The sequence below is a fragment of the Ochotona princeps genome, chromosome 4 (genome assembly GCF_030435755.1).
Source record: "Ochotona princeps isolate mOchPri1 chromosome 4, mOchPri1.hap1, whole genome shotgun sequence".
Taxonomy (NCBI): Eukaryota; Metazoa; Chordata; class Mammalia; order Lagomorpha; family Ochotonidae; genus Ochotona; species Ochotona princeps.
The window spans coordinates 13841356-13857914 of NC_080835.1; the positions used below are offsets into that span (position 1 = coordinate 13841356).

Below are 16559 nucleotides of genomic sequence, written 5' to 3' on the forward strand. Positions count from 1 at the left end.
TTCTTTTTTTTAATCAAATTTATCTAGACGAAGCCTTAGGTTTTGCTGATTATTCTCAGGAAAAGATATATTTGAGAGAGGAGGGTGGGTTGAATTTAAGTTAAATAGACACAATGTATTGGAAATTCTGTATAAAATTGTTTGCTTATATACCCACCCCCAATGTTTCCAGCATTGTATATCTCATTTCTTATTATAATTAATTGGAGACTTTTGCAAGAGGAGTATTTTTTAAAATAGAACTGAAAGGAAAAGACTGAAACTTCAGGAGGGGTATCATGAGGACTCAAAGTAATAATTTTTTAAAATACAAGATTAAAAGAAAACATAACTTGGTCGTAAAGCAAAAAGTGAGATAAAATACATGGCAGACTTTAGATATATATGTCTCCCAGATTCAACCAGCTCGAGCGCAGGGTAGCGTCCCAAAACAAAGCATGATCCAATGGAAAAGGTTAGTACTATCTCATAGTTACAGACTTTGACAGAGTGATAAAAAAGCGTTTATACGTTCTCATCATGCTCACTCCTGAATGGAGAAACCTCTTTCTCTAACAATGAGAATGAACTGTAAAAATTGCATTTACTTTTGTCCTCAAATGCTTGGATATACAAATGTTTAGGACCCTGAAGAGATTATCAGTACAATATGAGATTTCAATCATTTAGAACAGATTTTGTGTATTCTTGAACCCTTTATGATCTTATAAAAATGATAGCTGATTAGAAAATGTTTATTATAAGAATATGTTCAAAATATGCCTGGCATGTGTGGCTAAACTTACTAAAATGAGAACACTACCACCTGAACTGTATGTGCTGGTTAAAGCAATATTCTCAATTCCTGTAAACATAGCTTTGTTAGATTTATCAAATAAAATATAGGATGAAAGAATAAATCTGAAGTTCAGATCAACAAAGAGAGGAATTTTTAAAAGTAAAAACATTTTTCCATGACATTTTTGAAACATCATAGAACCACTATTTTTTAATTTATGTGAAATTAAACTGGGATCGTATAGTTTATTGAATCTCTGTCTGTGACATCGGTTAGGGAACTGACACCATTCTTTACTCCTTTCTCATGGTTGCCTTTAGATTATAATGGCTCCTTAAACTTCTCACTCCTTTTGTTGCAAGGTAATAGAGAAGGAATAAGGTTGTAGATGACTTTCAAGGCAAGGAGAAGGAATCCTAGACAAAAATCATTCATTTCAAAAAAATTATAAGATTTTATGGTGCTTCTCCTCAAATGAGCCCATTTATCTAACTTCCATTCTGTAGATTTTGCCTTTGAGAAAATATTCAGAATATTTGGAAAGATCTCAACACTATCATTAGATTAATTTGCATATATTTATAACTTAAGGACTATGCTACAAGTGGTCCACAGAATTATGAAATGAAATATGAAGACATGAACTTCACAAGGTGAAGTTTTAAGATGTCCCTGTAAAATGTGGGTCAGACATCGTCACTGTAAACCAAGGAGACCCGGTTAAGCACACCACACCTGTCTCCCAAACGTCGCATTATGACTTCATGCTCTTTGCTCAACTTCACCTGTAATAAAGGAAGTTTAGTAAATAATAGTCTATTGAAAACCACTGATGTTTATCCTATTTCGTCAAAGAGAAGATTGAGAATTAGAATGCTGAACTAATAAACTATTACTACTTAAATGGGTTAATTTTTAAATATATCACAATATCAGAAGATGACATAGTTACATGGAAACTGTTATAATTTCGGAAGTTATCTCACAATTAACTAACTAACAATTGTAGGACTGTCATGATTAATTTTTTGCCTTGAAATTTGCAGAACCGGTGAACTTCAGTGAGAACTTAGTGCTGTAATTGAGGATTTGATCTGTGTTACCATCCAAATTGATGGAGTTAATAGTTATTAACACTTAAGGTAACTATATAGCTATCTTTGAAAATGACTCAGATTAGTTTTATTATTATTCTGGAGAAACTTGTTTACTAGTAAAACTATGTTGCATTGATAGTAGCATTCATCAATGTTGCAACAGAGATGTATTTTGTCTCTCGCATATACTCTACAACGGAGCCAGTTAAGCAACTTTTCTCTATTAATCACCTTCTGTATTTTATTTCCAAAACTTCTTTCAGATTATACCAAGGGAAAAATGTATCTCACAGGAAGAAATGTAACTTCTGAAGCCACATTCATACTCTTGGGCTTCTCCGATTCTCCGGCTCTGCAGGTTCCCCTCTTCCTGGTGTTCCTGGTAGTCTCCAGCTTCAGTGCGGTAGGGAATCTTGGCATGCTCATGATCATCACAGTGAACCCCACACTGCACACCCCCGTGTACTTTTCCTCAGCCACCTTTCATTTGTGGATTTCTGCTGTTCCTCTATCATTGCTCCCAAGATGCTGGGGAACCTAATTACAGAAGACAGAACCATTTCATTTTGGGAAAGCATAGTACAATACTTTCTCTTTTGTACCTTTGTGGTAACTGAAGCCTTCTTATTATCTGTGATGGCTTATGATCGCTTTGTGGCCATTTGCAGCCCTCTGCTCTGTGTCATCACTATGTCCCCAAAGCTCTGTGCCCTGCTGGTGGCTGGGTCATATGCATGGGGTGTGACATGTTCCTTGATATTCACATGCTCAGCTTTAAAATTATCTTTCCGTGGTGTCAACATTATCAATCACTTCTTCTGTGAGTTCTCCTCACTTCTCTCCCTTTCTTGCTCTGACACTCACACCCACCAGCTGCTTCTGTTCATTTTTGCCACCTTCAATGCGGTCAGCACACTCCTCATCATCCTCATGTCTTACGCCTTCATCCTTGTGACCATCCTCAAGATGCATTCAGCCAGTGAACGCCTCAAAGCCTTCTCCACCTGTGTCTCCCACCTGACTGCCATCACCATTTTCTATGGCACCATCCTCTTCCTCTACTGTGTGCCCAATTCCCAAAATTCCAGAAATACATTTAAAGTTGCCTCTGTGTTTTACACGGTGGTGATCCCCATGTTGAATCCTCTGATCTACAGTCTGAGAAATAAAGAAGCCAAGGATACAGTAGCCAAAATAATTGTATCCATTTCTTTTCCTGTTAAATGTATGCACTACTATTGTACAAGTTTAATTTAGTTATCACACAACAATATTTTGGTTGTTTTAGTGAGATAAATTCAATAGTTCATTTTTTAGAAACATCAGATTTTGAAAAATCATTTACAATGAAATAAATGTGAGGTTTATTTAAGCAGAGAGATTTACATTTACAGTCAGTAAGTGACAGTGTGGCTGTGTACGTGTGTTGAAGCCACACTGTCATTTACTGACTGTGAATGTATGGATTGTAGGCAATAGATAAATAACAATCTTCTTTTAGATATTTAGTGAAATAAATGACAGGAGAAATTAGTCTCATTTTAATAGAATTTATAATCCAATGTTATAGGGAAGCCATAAAATTGGTGGGGAGAATGTTCTCAGATTCATTTTGGGGGTATAAAAGCTAATATTTCTTCCTTGCTATTTTACTGTGATCTTGATGCCAGCACAGTTTTTAAGAAAACAGAATCTCAAGCAAGTGATTTTTTTTATTGGAAAGAGAAGAGTTTGAACAATGTTCAGGAAATTATTGTGTAAAACCAAGTCCAAGTCAAAAAATGCTCTGAAAATTTAATAGTAAAATGCTATTTTACTGTTTATAATGCTTTGATTTAATGCCGTGGGTAAGTGTGTATATTGTACGGTGCTCCAAGAAATGAATATCTGAAATACCTGTTGTCCTTCACTAAATTGTTTCAGGAAATATTTCCAGTAAGAATGAAATGACTTACAGAGGTTTATAAATATTAGATTATTTCTCATAATACATTTGGAAAAAAGCAAATAAGCTGCTCATTTTAATGGCTATGCTTCTTTCTTATAAACTATCAATTAAAAATATTCAGACTAGATTTCATTTTATAGCTAAGTAGTATTTTATATGTATCTATATACACACACACATATATATGTATAATACAACCTGTAACATTTTATTGTTCTAGTCATCAGTTGGTGAACATGTGTGTTGTCTTAGCTGTTTTGAATTGAACTGAAATGATAGCTCAACTGTTGTTCAAATAACACTCTTGTATGCTGATTTTGTTTTGTTTGGGTGAATTCTAGGGAGTGGGATGGTTCAGCCTGATTGCTAAGTGAACTGAAAGTGTGCCGTTGTAAATTAAAAAAAAATTGGAGCAGAACCTCAGTTCTGGCATTTGCATGTGCTGGTGGGTGCTACAGGCTGGCCCCGCCTGCCCGCCTGCCCTGCCTGCCCTCCTGCCCTGCCTGCCCGCCTGCCCGCCTGCCCGCCTGCCCGCCTGCCTGCTCCAGCTCTCACTACAGTCAGGGGGATTCCTGTTAGGTGAATTCTACAGCTCAGCTGTCTCAGCCCTTCACAATTACCACCTGGCAGGTGCAGCAACTGCACAGATGAGTCCACGGTCCCGTACAGAATCTGCCTCCAAGTCCTGGTTCTCTTGCTTTTCGGTAGGTACTGTAGTTCAGCCTGCCATGGTCCAATACCTGCTCATGGGACGGTAATGTGGCAAAGCAAGGCAGGCACCAGGCAATGGTATTTAGTCCATGAGGGTGAGTGCATTGGCGTGACCCAGACATCCCCCCTGGTTTCCCTCCTTTAAACTGCTCCATCTCAGCTCCCTTGCCTGCCTGTGAGTAGAATGATCTGGTCCATGGAAGCCCCGAGAAGTTATTGCTGCCCTACCAAACATGCCCTCAGCCACTCCCACTCCAACACATCCCAAAACCACATTCCCAGGCAACCTGCAGCCCCTCTTCCTGCGGCCCGGTGGCATGTTCCCACTGGTGTTACCTGCCTTTCCCACAAATCTTTTTACAAAATGAGAGAGAAAGAGAGGAGAGAGAGAGAATAAGCAATCATGCTGTCATACTAGTATAGTTAGCATAAATTTGATAAGCATATTTGCCTGATTGGATAATACACAGGATATACATAAGGCGCTTCATAAATATGTACAATTTTTGCTTCTCTTTAAAAAAAAACAGATTCTAAAAGTTTCACATGGTAGCCACCCATTTGGGTTTCTCCATCCACGTAGGAGTTTGAATCCTTGCTCCAGTTTAGGTATCTTGCTAGATAAAGCTCACCATAAGAGGCATTCTGTGGTTTTTTAAGCACCTGGACCCTAGACACTTACGTGGAGTTTTCTAATTCTAGTTTCAGCCAGTCCAGCCTGGTTTGGTGGTTATGTGGAGACAGAACTGGCAAGTAGGGAATCTTTTTCTTTGACTTTCAAATAAATAAAAAATAAATTTAAATCAGAGAAAATAATAATTTCCCATCTAAATATTACTATGATTTATAAGCAAAAATGGTAAGTTATAGCAATATGGAATAATAAATCCTCACATATGTATGGAGAATGAAGATGTTGTAATTCATTTGAAAGACACTGTTAGCAGTCTGTAACCTGCTGCTGTAAACGCTCATCACGCCTCAGAACATCTGTGTGGAGCTGGTTTCTGGGTGCCACCTCTGTGTGTCAGTATGTTCTCTGACTTACTTGAGCTTAGCCCTTGAGGTCCCATCTTATAAATCAAATGTTTTTGTTCACTTCTTTTGTGATTTTCCTCCTGTCTTTTGCCTGCTCTGAAGTGTCTGCTAATGACCTCATGGCACTCATTGTGTCCACTTTTAATGAGCTCCTTACCACTGCCTGCTACCTGTTCATTCTGCTCGTTATCCTGAGATGCATCCCGCAAAGGGAAGACAAAGCTTTTCCACCTGTGCCACTCACCTCACTGCCATTATTGTTTTCTGTGGAACAGTCCTTTTCATCTATGGTTGTCCCAGCTTAGAAAACCGTCGGGAGGCTGACAAAGTGGCCAGCGTGTTCTACACAGTAGCGATTCCCATGCTAAATCCCCTGATTTATAGACTGAGGAACAAGGCTGTGAAAGAGGCCCGGAAGGAAGCGGTAGGATCTGTAATCCTATGTTTACAGCAGCACAATCTGCAACTATAGATTATTTTCAGTGGAAATAGTTTATTAGGTGGACATAGAGTTGCAAAAAGGACTGTTAAATGGTGTGTATAGGGGTGGATATTGATATGTGAATTAGAGTAATGTTTGATACCCAGAGGATCATATGTACTCTTTGTTTTCCACTTGAAGGTATATGAAGTCATACCTTATACTCATTAATCATGAGTTAAAATAAATCTCTCTTGCCTACTCTTCTGTTTGCATTTGGTCTGTATATATTTTTGTAAAAATAAGTCTTGACTGAGATAAAACCAGTGTTTCTAATAAAGTGCAATTAAACTATATTAATTTTGCTAAGGGAGATGCTTATATTTTTCCTTAAAAATTTGGAATGAGTTTCTTATGTGTTTATATGCATTGAATATGATTTTTAGTCACTTTCTGGTGATCATACTTAGTCCTCTTATATTTTCCACTAACTTTTATTTGCAAAAGGGAGAATGTTACCTCTTTTTATTCTAGCAGAGTTCAAAGGTTCATTTTATTCTTAACATTATAGAATTTAACATTGTGTAATGCAATTAATTAGCAAATGATCTGATGTTAATTTTCATTCTACGTTTCCCTTTTGCTTTCCGTTTTGCCTTACATTTTAATCAAACCTTCAGATTTAGTTAGAAAAGAGATTCCATACACTATTTTTGTGTGTTTTCATGTTGTTTAAATTTCATTTAATGGTTCAGGTTGGTGGCTTAAACCATGGATTTTTAGTGTTTCAGAGTGCTGGAAAACAGGAAGCAGAAATCAGTAGAACTGGGCCTTAACCCAAAGTGCAGACTCCGCTCTCAGGAATTTCAAGGGAAGACTCTAATGTTTTGCCTCTCGGAGCTCTGGTTTTTGCAGACATTTCTGGAATTGTGGACACATCACTTCAGTTCTCAACATGAGCATCATCAAATGTCTCCCTGCTCTGTTTCGTATCTTTTCCTATTCCTGTGGGGTGTGTGTGTGTGTGTGTGTGTGTGTGTGTGTGTGTGTGTGTGTATCTGTGTGTGAAAAAACCATAACTCTTACAACGACACATGTGATGGCATTTAGAGAGCCCCTCCCCTCAGAAAGTCATACAGTCTTTTCATGTAAAAATCCTTAACCCACTCCCACTAGCATTGCTTTCCCAATATAACAGTATAAATAGTTTCCAGGGAGGAGAATCTGATATCCCAACAGTTCATTTTCAAGTTAACACATCTGTGCTTTACAAGTGCAGCCATACTTCTACTTCTGGTATGCAACTGGGGTATACATCATACACATGTACAATGTAAAAAAAAACAGGCATTTATTATCTCACATACTCAATAAATTTCTTTGCTTTTCTACTCTTTATAAGTAAAACATGTAAACTGTAATAACATAGATTTTGCTGCCAAACACAGTATGTTAAACTGCAGTCATACTATTACTTATGAATATTTTCTAGTTAGAGAAACGCACTACCATTGTGGTTATAAAATAAATAAGGTGCTAAATATATCTGCAATTATTTTGCTGGGTGTAATATGATATTTTGCATATCATTGGCGTCAGGTAGAATCTTTAAAAAAAGATTTATTTACCTTATTGGAGAGTTAGATATATAGAGAGGAGAGACAGAGAGGAAGATTTTCCGTCCGATGAATCACTCCCCAAGCTGCTGCAACGGACTGGAGCTTAGCTAATCTGAAGCCAGGAGCCAAGAGCCTTTTCTGGGTCTCCCATGCAGGTGCATGGTCGGTTCACTCCCCAAACAGCCACAACAGCCAGTGCCCCTATGGGATCCGATGTGTTCAAGGCAAGGACTTTAGCCGCTAAGCTATTGTGCTGGGCCCGGAGATAAGGTAGACTTTTTTTTTTAAGATTTATTTTTATTGGAAATTCAGAAATACAGAGAGGAGGAGAGACAGAGAGGAAGATCTCCCATCTGACGATTCACACCCCAAGCAGCTGCAACAGCTGGAGCTGAGCCAATCCGAAGCCAGGAGCCAGGAGCCCCCTCCGGGTCTCCCACGTGGGTGCAGGGTCCCAAGGCTTTGGGCCAGCATCGACTGCTTTCCCAGGCCACAAGCAGGGAGCTGGATGGGAAGCAGGACTGTCAGGATTAGAACAAGTGCCCATATGGGATCCTGGGCTTGCAAGGTGAAGACCGTAACCACTACATTATCGTTCTGGGCACAATAGGTAGACTCTTAAGATGAAGGCAGCAATCAATAATTCCTTACACTTTGACTCAACTGAACAGGTTCCCTCAACGTCATTGTTATTGACTTCTTGGGTCCTACAATTGTATCCTGGGATGGGGCTATAGTGTCTGTTTTGTGAATCACAAGTTACTCAGTGTTCCCTGCCTCTGCCAATTTGATGAGAGTGTGCTACTCCTTGTTTGCAATAAGTGAAAATGTCTCCAGACATTGCTAGGTTTCCCCAGGAGAGTAAACGTCACACAGGTGGGAGCCACTGAGCAAGGCATTAAGATAGCAGAGCTCAGGTGTCTTCTGATGAAATTCCAAAGTTGAAATTCCCAACAAAGCTTTCTCACCTCCTCCTCCATGTTCATCTCAGCCAGTCACTAATGTGATCTTCCTCCTTTCGAATCCAAAATGTACCTTTCACAGATGTCAGGCTTCAGGACTTCAGAGACAGTTCCCTTCAGTTGAGTGAGGACAGCCGTCTGTCTCCACAGGTTACTAAATTACAGATAAGCTTTTCATACCGTAAGACCGATGTCAGTACTGTGTCAGCAAAAAAAGAGGTGTGCTTCATATACAACTTCACATTAAAACATTAGAAATTAGGTTTCTCTTCCCTCCCAGTGATAGAACACAGGTGCACTCCCACTCAAGTATCACTGGGAATAACCAAGGTATGGGCTGCTCAAACTTGTGTAACATTGAACTATACACAAATCATTTTGGCATTATTATTGTATAAAGTATACACACATACATACATACACATGGATGTGCACACAATCTTTACAGTACTCTTATGTATATGAGAAATTCAATGCAAAAGAGAATTGAAAGGTAAATTTATTTTGGTACAAAATACTTGAATAACCATGTATGATTTTTCATAATTCAAAATTTCATGAACTGTTGAAATTTTCATTTGTTTACACACACACATATGTGTGTGTGTGTGTGTGAGTAAAATTATGCATATTCTCTCCCTCTCTACCTTTTTTAGAAAGCATATGCTTTGCAAACCCCACTTTTAATTTTTCGTTCCTGTCATGAACTTTTATATGTAACTAACAATTATGCTTTGTTTTTCCCTACTGTTCCTATTCAATATTCTATTCTTTTTTTAAGATTTATTTATTTTTTAATTGTGAAGTCAGATATACAGAGAGGGGGAGAGACAAAGATGTTCCGTCTGATGATTCACTCCCCAAGTGAGCGCAACAGCCAGAGCTACGCTGATCCAAAGCCAGGTGCCAGGAGCTTCTTTTGGGTCTCCCGTGCGAGTGCAGTCTCCCAACGCTTTGAGCCATCCTAAATTGCTTTCTCAGGCCACAGCAGGGAGCTGGATCGGAAGCAGGGATGCTGGAATTAGAACCAGTGCCCATATAGGATTCCAGTGCATTCAAGGCAAGGACTTTAGCCACTAGGCCACTGCGCCGAGCCCTCAATATTTTATTCTTGAGAAAACATTTACTGCATAATTAGGGTTTGTTTCCACTTCTCTGCTGTGGATCTTGAACATTGCCTGAAACAAAATATGAACAAGCTTAAAGCATGTGTTGAGTAGGTATTTTCTCGAACACTCTCGCCTGTGTGACTAGAATTTGACTTAAATATTGATGCCTGGGCTATGAACTTTGACTCGAACGTTGATGAATGAGATGGTAACTGAGCTGGAGTTGGGGTTCCAGCCTTCCAGATTGGAGAGCCCTTGTGTGGGTCCCAGCTCTGCTCCCACTCTGTTTTCCCTGCTAGTGTGAACTTTGGATGCATGGGGTGGTATTTAATGTAGCTGAGCTCCTACCACCCAGGAAGCTGACACAGGTCAACTTTCTGCCCCCTGACACGGGCCTGACCCAGCCCCGGGTATTGCAGGTGCTATGGGAGTCACCAGCAGATGGATCCTTTTTTTTAAGTGTCTGCATTTCTTTCATCAAATAAATACCATAAAATCACTGAAAAGATTAGGTAAATATATAACAGCACATATCAGAATTAGTAAATTTATCATAGTGTTCTTTCCTTCCACTTGTCAACTTTGAATTCTAATTTTCAATTGGGCGACATTTAAGTTTTGTTATCCTTACAGTTTGTCACATCATCTGTTTATGTATGATGAATTATTTTAAGTTAGTTTGCTCCAAGTGGAAAAAAAAACATAGTAGTTTAGTTTTACGCATAGTAATTTACCATTTTGAAAGCCTCAATAGATTTCTTTATGGTATTCTCCAGATTTAGGGTAACACCTTGCATCATTATATTTTGTGCTTAATCAACCCCTAGGTGTTAGTTACTGTTTAATTACTCACATATCATTTCTGTCTAGGGATTTGGAAATCTGAGTTTGATTTCTGGGGATCCTTTGTAAGATCAAAAAGCTGGCCTCAAAAGCCTTAGAGGAACATATAAATGAATATACTTCTCAATATTTTACAACCTTCCTAAGGGAGGCAAAGCATTCTTCTATCAATGCAGATGATCTAATCCAAGGGATCATGATGAGTGTTGCAATGGATTGATTTTTATGTTGTTATTCTTTAAATTCAATTTTAATTTTGTTATGTGAAAACAGAGCCAGGACTCACACATGGTGAGGCAAGAAGCCAAATGAAAGGAGGACAGTGATTTGGTAAGTATTCCAAACATAATCCTGGCTATTAAAGTTAATGGGATTTTAAGTGCCTACTTGGTCTGTTTTAAATCTTGAAGGGGAACAGAAAAATGTACATATGTATGGAGTACCATGTGATATTTCAGTAATTGTCAATGTTATATTGATCTTTAATAAAGTGTAAACGTAGAATTTGAAGGGCAGGCATCGCTAGGCAGTGGATTCAGATGCATCCCACATTGGCGGATCTGGTTCGGTCCTTCCAGTCCTGCTGCACCACTTGGACTGCGGCTTCCGACTAACGTGGGTGGGAGGCAGCTGACTATTTTTTATATGAGTCTCTGTCACCCACCCAGGAGACACAGAGGGGCTTCCTTGGTCCTGGCCACGGCCTGACCCAGTCTGGCCTGTTGCAGGCATCTGGGCAACGAATAGGTAGGTGGAAAACTGATTCTCTCTCTTTGTGTACCTCTGTCTTTCAAACAAATACATAAGCAAATTTTCACAAGTTGAGCACACTTAGACACTGATGAGTACTGATTAAGGTTTCAGATGATATATTTTTTTATTTTATGACAACTCACTGGCACTAATATTGTTAAAAATACTGATACAAAGTTATCAACGTACAAGTAACATGAGTGACCTAAGAAAATGTTACTGGCTTTAAGGGAAAAAGTTTTGAGGACAGTGGGATACATAAGTTGATTGAATTGCCTCAGAAACTTCACTCTCACCTTGCCAATTGCACAGAACAAGGAGATTTCCTCCATTGTTTGTTTTTAATCTTGCTAATCTTCTATCTCCTGTAACCATCGCCCTTCCAGGCATCCATCTGGCTTTTGTTTTGAATTTTGCATCTCCTGAATTTATTTCAACTCTGAAGTACATTACATTCATAAGGGAATTTTTTTAAATGCTATGTCCTATTTTGGCATATTTACAAATTCCTTTTGAAAATAAGGATGTTTGATAGAAAAACAGTTTATCAAACACTTGGTTCTGTCCCAAGGATCCAGAGACCAAGATTGTTTAGGTATTCTCCTTAAAGCTGGGCCTCTTCCTTTCATGGTTATGTCCTAATGACCATTCTTTGTAGTTACCAAAATAAAAATCACCAATAAGAAAGCACCTCCCCCTAGCCTGCATTTGTACCAGCCACTTTGTATATGGTATATTGCCCTAACCTGAACAACAGAGGCCATGGTTCTGTTCTTTAGTTCCCAGTAAAATGTCATTGCAGCCAAAATATGAGAGTTATCACTACATAGATGGTGTTTTAAGTAAAGGCATAGCACAGCCTAGGAACAATGCATGGTAGAAAAAAAAAGAAGTCAAAAAGGAATCCCTGGGAATCTGCTACCATAGCTGAAGGAGACTGGGTAGGCACATAACAAAAATTGGCAGAGAGATCAAAGCAAGCGTTAAGAAGCCAAGCTAGGCGAAGATTTGAAACGTCTTAGAAAAATGTGTTAATATTAGCTGTACATGTTTATGTGGAGAGTGTGACATTCAATACCTGTATCCACTGTGTGATAATGAAATTATTTTCATCCTCTTGATAACACTTTATGGTTGGAGCCCAGGAGCTCCTGTCTTCAATTTGCTCTTAAAACACATGCCAGATTGTTACGAGCCATAGTTATCCCATCAGGCAGTCTGAGCATATTCCTTGTATAGGAACATATTTTTTCTAATTCTGATTTTTAACTGTAATCTGGTATTTTTCTATCACCCCATACTTCCCCCAACATCTAATTATCACTAGAGTGCTTTCACACTAAAGTTTCTGACAGACTTGTTGATTTATGTATTCGAATGGCAGAGTGAGAGTAAGGATGAGAGAGCCATAGCAAGTGAGAAAAAGAGAATCCTCCAGCGACAGTACTGAGCCAGGCCAAAGCCTGAAAACCTGTCTATGTTTTCCATATGGATAGCAGGAGCCTGAGTTCATGGGCTCTCACTCACTTCCTTACAAGGCACGTTAGCAGGAAGCTGGATTGGGAACACAGCAACTGGAACATCATGTGGCACTCTGATAAGGCATCCTTGCATTGCAAGTGCTAGCTTGACCTGCAACATCACAAGGTTGATCCTCTTAAGATTCAATATTAATTTTTTTGGTTTTGTTTTCACATATGGCAAAGAACATGGTTTATTTGTTTGTGTTTGGCTTAGCTAGCTTTTTATCATTTCAGTCTCATAAAGTCTCTGCAGATGACAGTATCCCATTTTGCAAGCTGAGTAATATTCCTTTGTGTATATTTGGTGTATTTTCTTTAATCATTCAGCTAGTGGTAGTCTCCTGTGCTGAGTTCATATCTTGGTTATTGTGACTACTGCTGCAACACAGATGATGGTACAGGCGTGTTTTATAATCAAGTAACCGAATGTTTTTTGAATGAATACACAATATTGTGATTTCTGGTATGTATGGAAGTTCTTATTCTAGTTTTTCTCTTTTTTTGTAAGGCATCTGTAGTTTGTTTTCCATGGTAGCTTTACTCACTTAAATCGTGACATAGGCATTTAAAGAACAAATAATCCAGTCACATGATACAGAGAAATAAAATGCCACATATTTAAAAGTATTTGAGTTTTGCATCTGGGCTATAGCTCGGAATATTAAGCAGAATAGAGTTAACTTGGAAAAATAATCATGTCAGTGAGATGAAGTGAGAATGTTGAAATGAGAGGAGATGTCTGTGAGGACTCATGACATTGAAATTAATGAAAATGAAAGAAGTAGATAAAGCACAGTTATGCTTTTAATATGAAATTGGCTTAAATATATTCCGAAATATTATTAATATATTAGTGGTGTAAGTGTCTTAATTGATGGTAGAATGATTTTGTGACAAAGTTTAGAGTAGTCATACTAGGTCTATAATATTTTGGGCTGCAAAGTGAAACATGTTTCCTGAATGTGAGAAGAACGCAGGATAGCAAGTCTTAAATCGTGAGTTTTGAAAGTGAAACTTTGCAATAGCTGTTGCCGGAGGGAAATCACTGTGCACAAAGTGAAATACTAATCCAGCTGTATGTTTTGTCCGTATAGACACAATTTGAAACTGAGACTCAAACATGACATAACATACGCATTTTGATGATTCAATCATCTCATTAATTGAATTGATGTGCAAAGCACAAAACAGAGTAAAGCACAGTATTGCACACTGGAAATTCACAAAACTTATAAATGGATTCAAAACATATTTTTTGCTATAGAAAGAATGACAATCATTTAACTTTACAGCAGAAAAAAATGTAAGTCTGTGGATTAGGTTCCCAATGTGGATGTGGATTCAGTATCTTGGTTCTATTTATTCATATATATTTATGCTTTCTTTGTCAGTGTCTAGGTTACTGTCACTGTTCTTATCAGCACTTTGTCATGACTGCGGAAAGCCAGCAGCGCCACAGACCATGGAGTTGGAGAACGGCACCGTGAAGACGGAGTTCATTCTTCTGGCATTCAGTGACCATCCTGAACTTCAGAGTCTTCTTTTTGCGGTGTTCTTTTGCATCTATTCTGTTACGCTGATGGGGAATCTTGGGATGATTTTATTAATCACAATCACGTCCCATTTGCACACCCCAATGTACTTTTTCCTCTGCCTCTTATCCTTCGTAGATGCATGCTATTCTTCTGTAATTGCCCCAAAATTGCTTGTGACTTTGGGTTCTGCTAAGAAGGTCATTTCCTATAGTGGCTGTGCTGCACAGTTGTATTTTTTCTGCTCTTTGGTTGACACGGAGTCTTTCCTCTTGGCTGCCATGGCGTACGACCGGTATATAGCGATCTGCAACCCTCTGCATTACAGTGTTGTCATGTCCAAGAGGGTTTGTTGTCAGCTGGCATTTGGAGCATTTCTAGGGGGCACCATGAGCTCAATCATTCATACCACCAACACCTTCCATTTGTCTTTCTGCTCGAAAGAGATAAACCATTTCTTTTGTGATATCTCTCCACTCTTCTCTTTATCCTGCACCGACACTTACATACATGACATTATTTTGGTGGTCTTTGCTAGCTTAGTGGAAGGCATTTGTCTCCTAGCAGTTCTTCTTTCTTACATCTGCATTATAGCAGCTATTCTTAAAACAGGTTCTGCCGAGGGAAGAAGAAAAGGCTTCTCCACCTGTGCCTCTCACCTGACCGTGGTCATTATCTATCATGGTACCCTAATCTACATTTATTTGCGCCCCAGCTCGGGTCATTCACTGGATACTGACAAAGTGACTTCTGTGTTCTATACACTCATTATACCTATGTTGAATCCACTAATTTATAGTCTAAGAAACAGAGATGTCAAAAATGGCTTCAGAAAAATGCTGAACTGGAAATTGCTTCCTTAACACAGGATGGAACATTTCTCGCAAGTAAGAATGCCAGTTTTGGACTATTCGTCCTAACTCTTGGAAAAGTCAGTTCTAGTGTAGGTATTACCCAGGCTTGTGAATAATGAGGCTGCAGCCACAGGAGAGGGCTGGATCCTAACATTAGAGTGGGACCTGTGCACATTACTTACATCCTTAACTTTTATCATTAAAAATTTTATTTTGCTATATTTCATATTTTTCTTCATTCAGGTTCCCACTCAAAACACAATTGTCTTCAGTGGGTACCTACCCCAATGATATACAAAAATTTCCTGCTGTGAAAGAAAAGAAATATAATTTGTTTAGAAAGCTTATAAACTGATTTGAATGTTAGTGCAAATATATGTACATTACAGCTTCTCTGTCTGAGACCTGCAATAGAAAGTCTTCCTCAGGTGTTAGCAACCACATGTCATTTCATGAATGCCACAGTAATATCAGACACTAATTCATGTTCTGCATGTCATGGGAACACTGTGATTTTCTTTTAGAAGTTGTGCCATTATTTTTTATTTTACCTTTGCAGTTATGTGAGTCTGTGTTCTTACTCTCTGTCAAAGTTACTCATTGATCCTTATTCATTATATAAATTTCTGCCTCTCTATTGTGCTTCCTAATCCATTTTATTTTGTGGGGGGATTTTGGGAAATAAAGTAAATGTTAGAAAGTATATTTTGAATTGTTTCTTAGTGAGACTGCATGCATGTTTCTCCAGTCGTATTAATTCCTTCTACAGAGTGATTCTGTACTCAAAAGCAAATAGCGTGAGATATTTATGATTAAAAATAATTTTAAATATTAACTAAAATTGGCTCATAAACACCTTAGGAGTGCATAAAACCTTTAAACATTCATATTGTATTTATGTATGTAAGTAAGATTCCTGATGCAAACTCTTCTAATAAGATAATAATTAAAGTTTGTGGATGCTGAGATTATTAATTAACTATTTGATGGACCAAGATCCATAGAGTAGGTATGGCTGGGATATTTACAGAGTGTTCAAGTCAAAGGTGAGGTCAAATAATAAGAACAAACACTTTAGCGGAAAGCCATTGTGCTACAAATCTAGACCATCATTTCATTCCCTACAATGAAATTTGTTTTTCCAGTTCAGGATTTGTCTATACAGGTCAGGGGGTGAGGGAGGGCAATGGTTGATGTAGACTTTCAGTAGTGAAGACTAGAATGATATGCTAAGAATGATAATTACTAAGTACATTCTCCTAAGCAAACCTAGGAAATATTCTGTAAAGTATACGGTTCCTTTGCAGCTAAGTGTGCCATTGCAGCTATCGCCCATGGGATAGAGTCACAAATGACGGCATGTGATGAGGC

General features: G+C 38.4%; 2 protein-coding genes across 2 annotated transcripts; both read left to right on the forward strand.

Annotated features, from left to right (window-relative positions):
• The first annotated feature begins 2155 nt into the window (after nt 1–2155).
• LOC101523844 (olfactory receptor 5D18-like) lies at nt 2156–6581 on the forward strand. The gene is given in 3 exon segments (XM_012927026.2): nt 2156–2339; nt 2342–3075; nt 6531–6581. Coding segments are annotated over 3 exon segments (969 nt in total).
• Nucleotides 6582–14264: 7683 nt separating this feature from the next.
• LOC131479983 (olfactory receptor 5I1-like) lies at nt 14265–15197 on the forward strand. The gene has a single exon (XM_058662271.1). It carries the CDS (start codon nt 14265–14267, stop codon nt 15195–15197), a length of 933 nt encoding a protein of 310 aa, XP_058518254.1.
• The last annotated feature ends 1362 nt before the right edge of the window (nt 15198–16559 follow it).

What these genes read in the sequence shown, in the direction of transcription:
- LOC131479983 (XM_058662271.1), top strand. Translation starts at nt 14,265, where the DNA reads ATGGAGTTGGAGAACGGCACCGTGAAGACGGAGTTCATTCTTCTGGCA.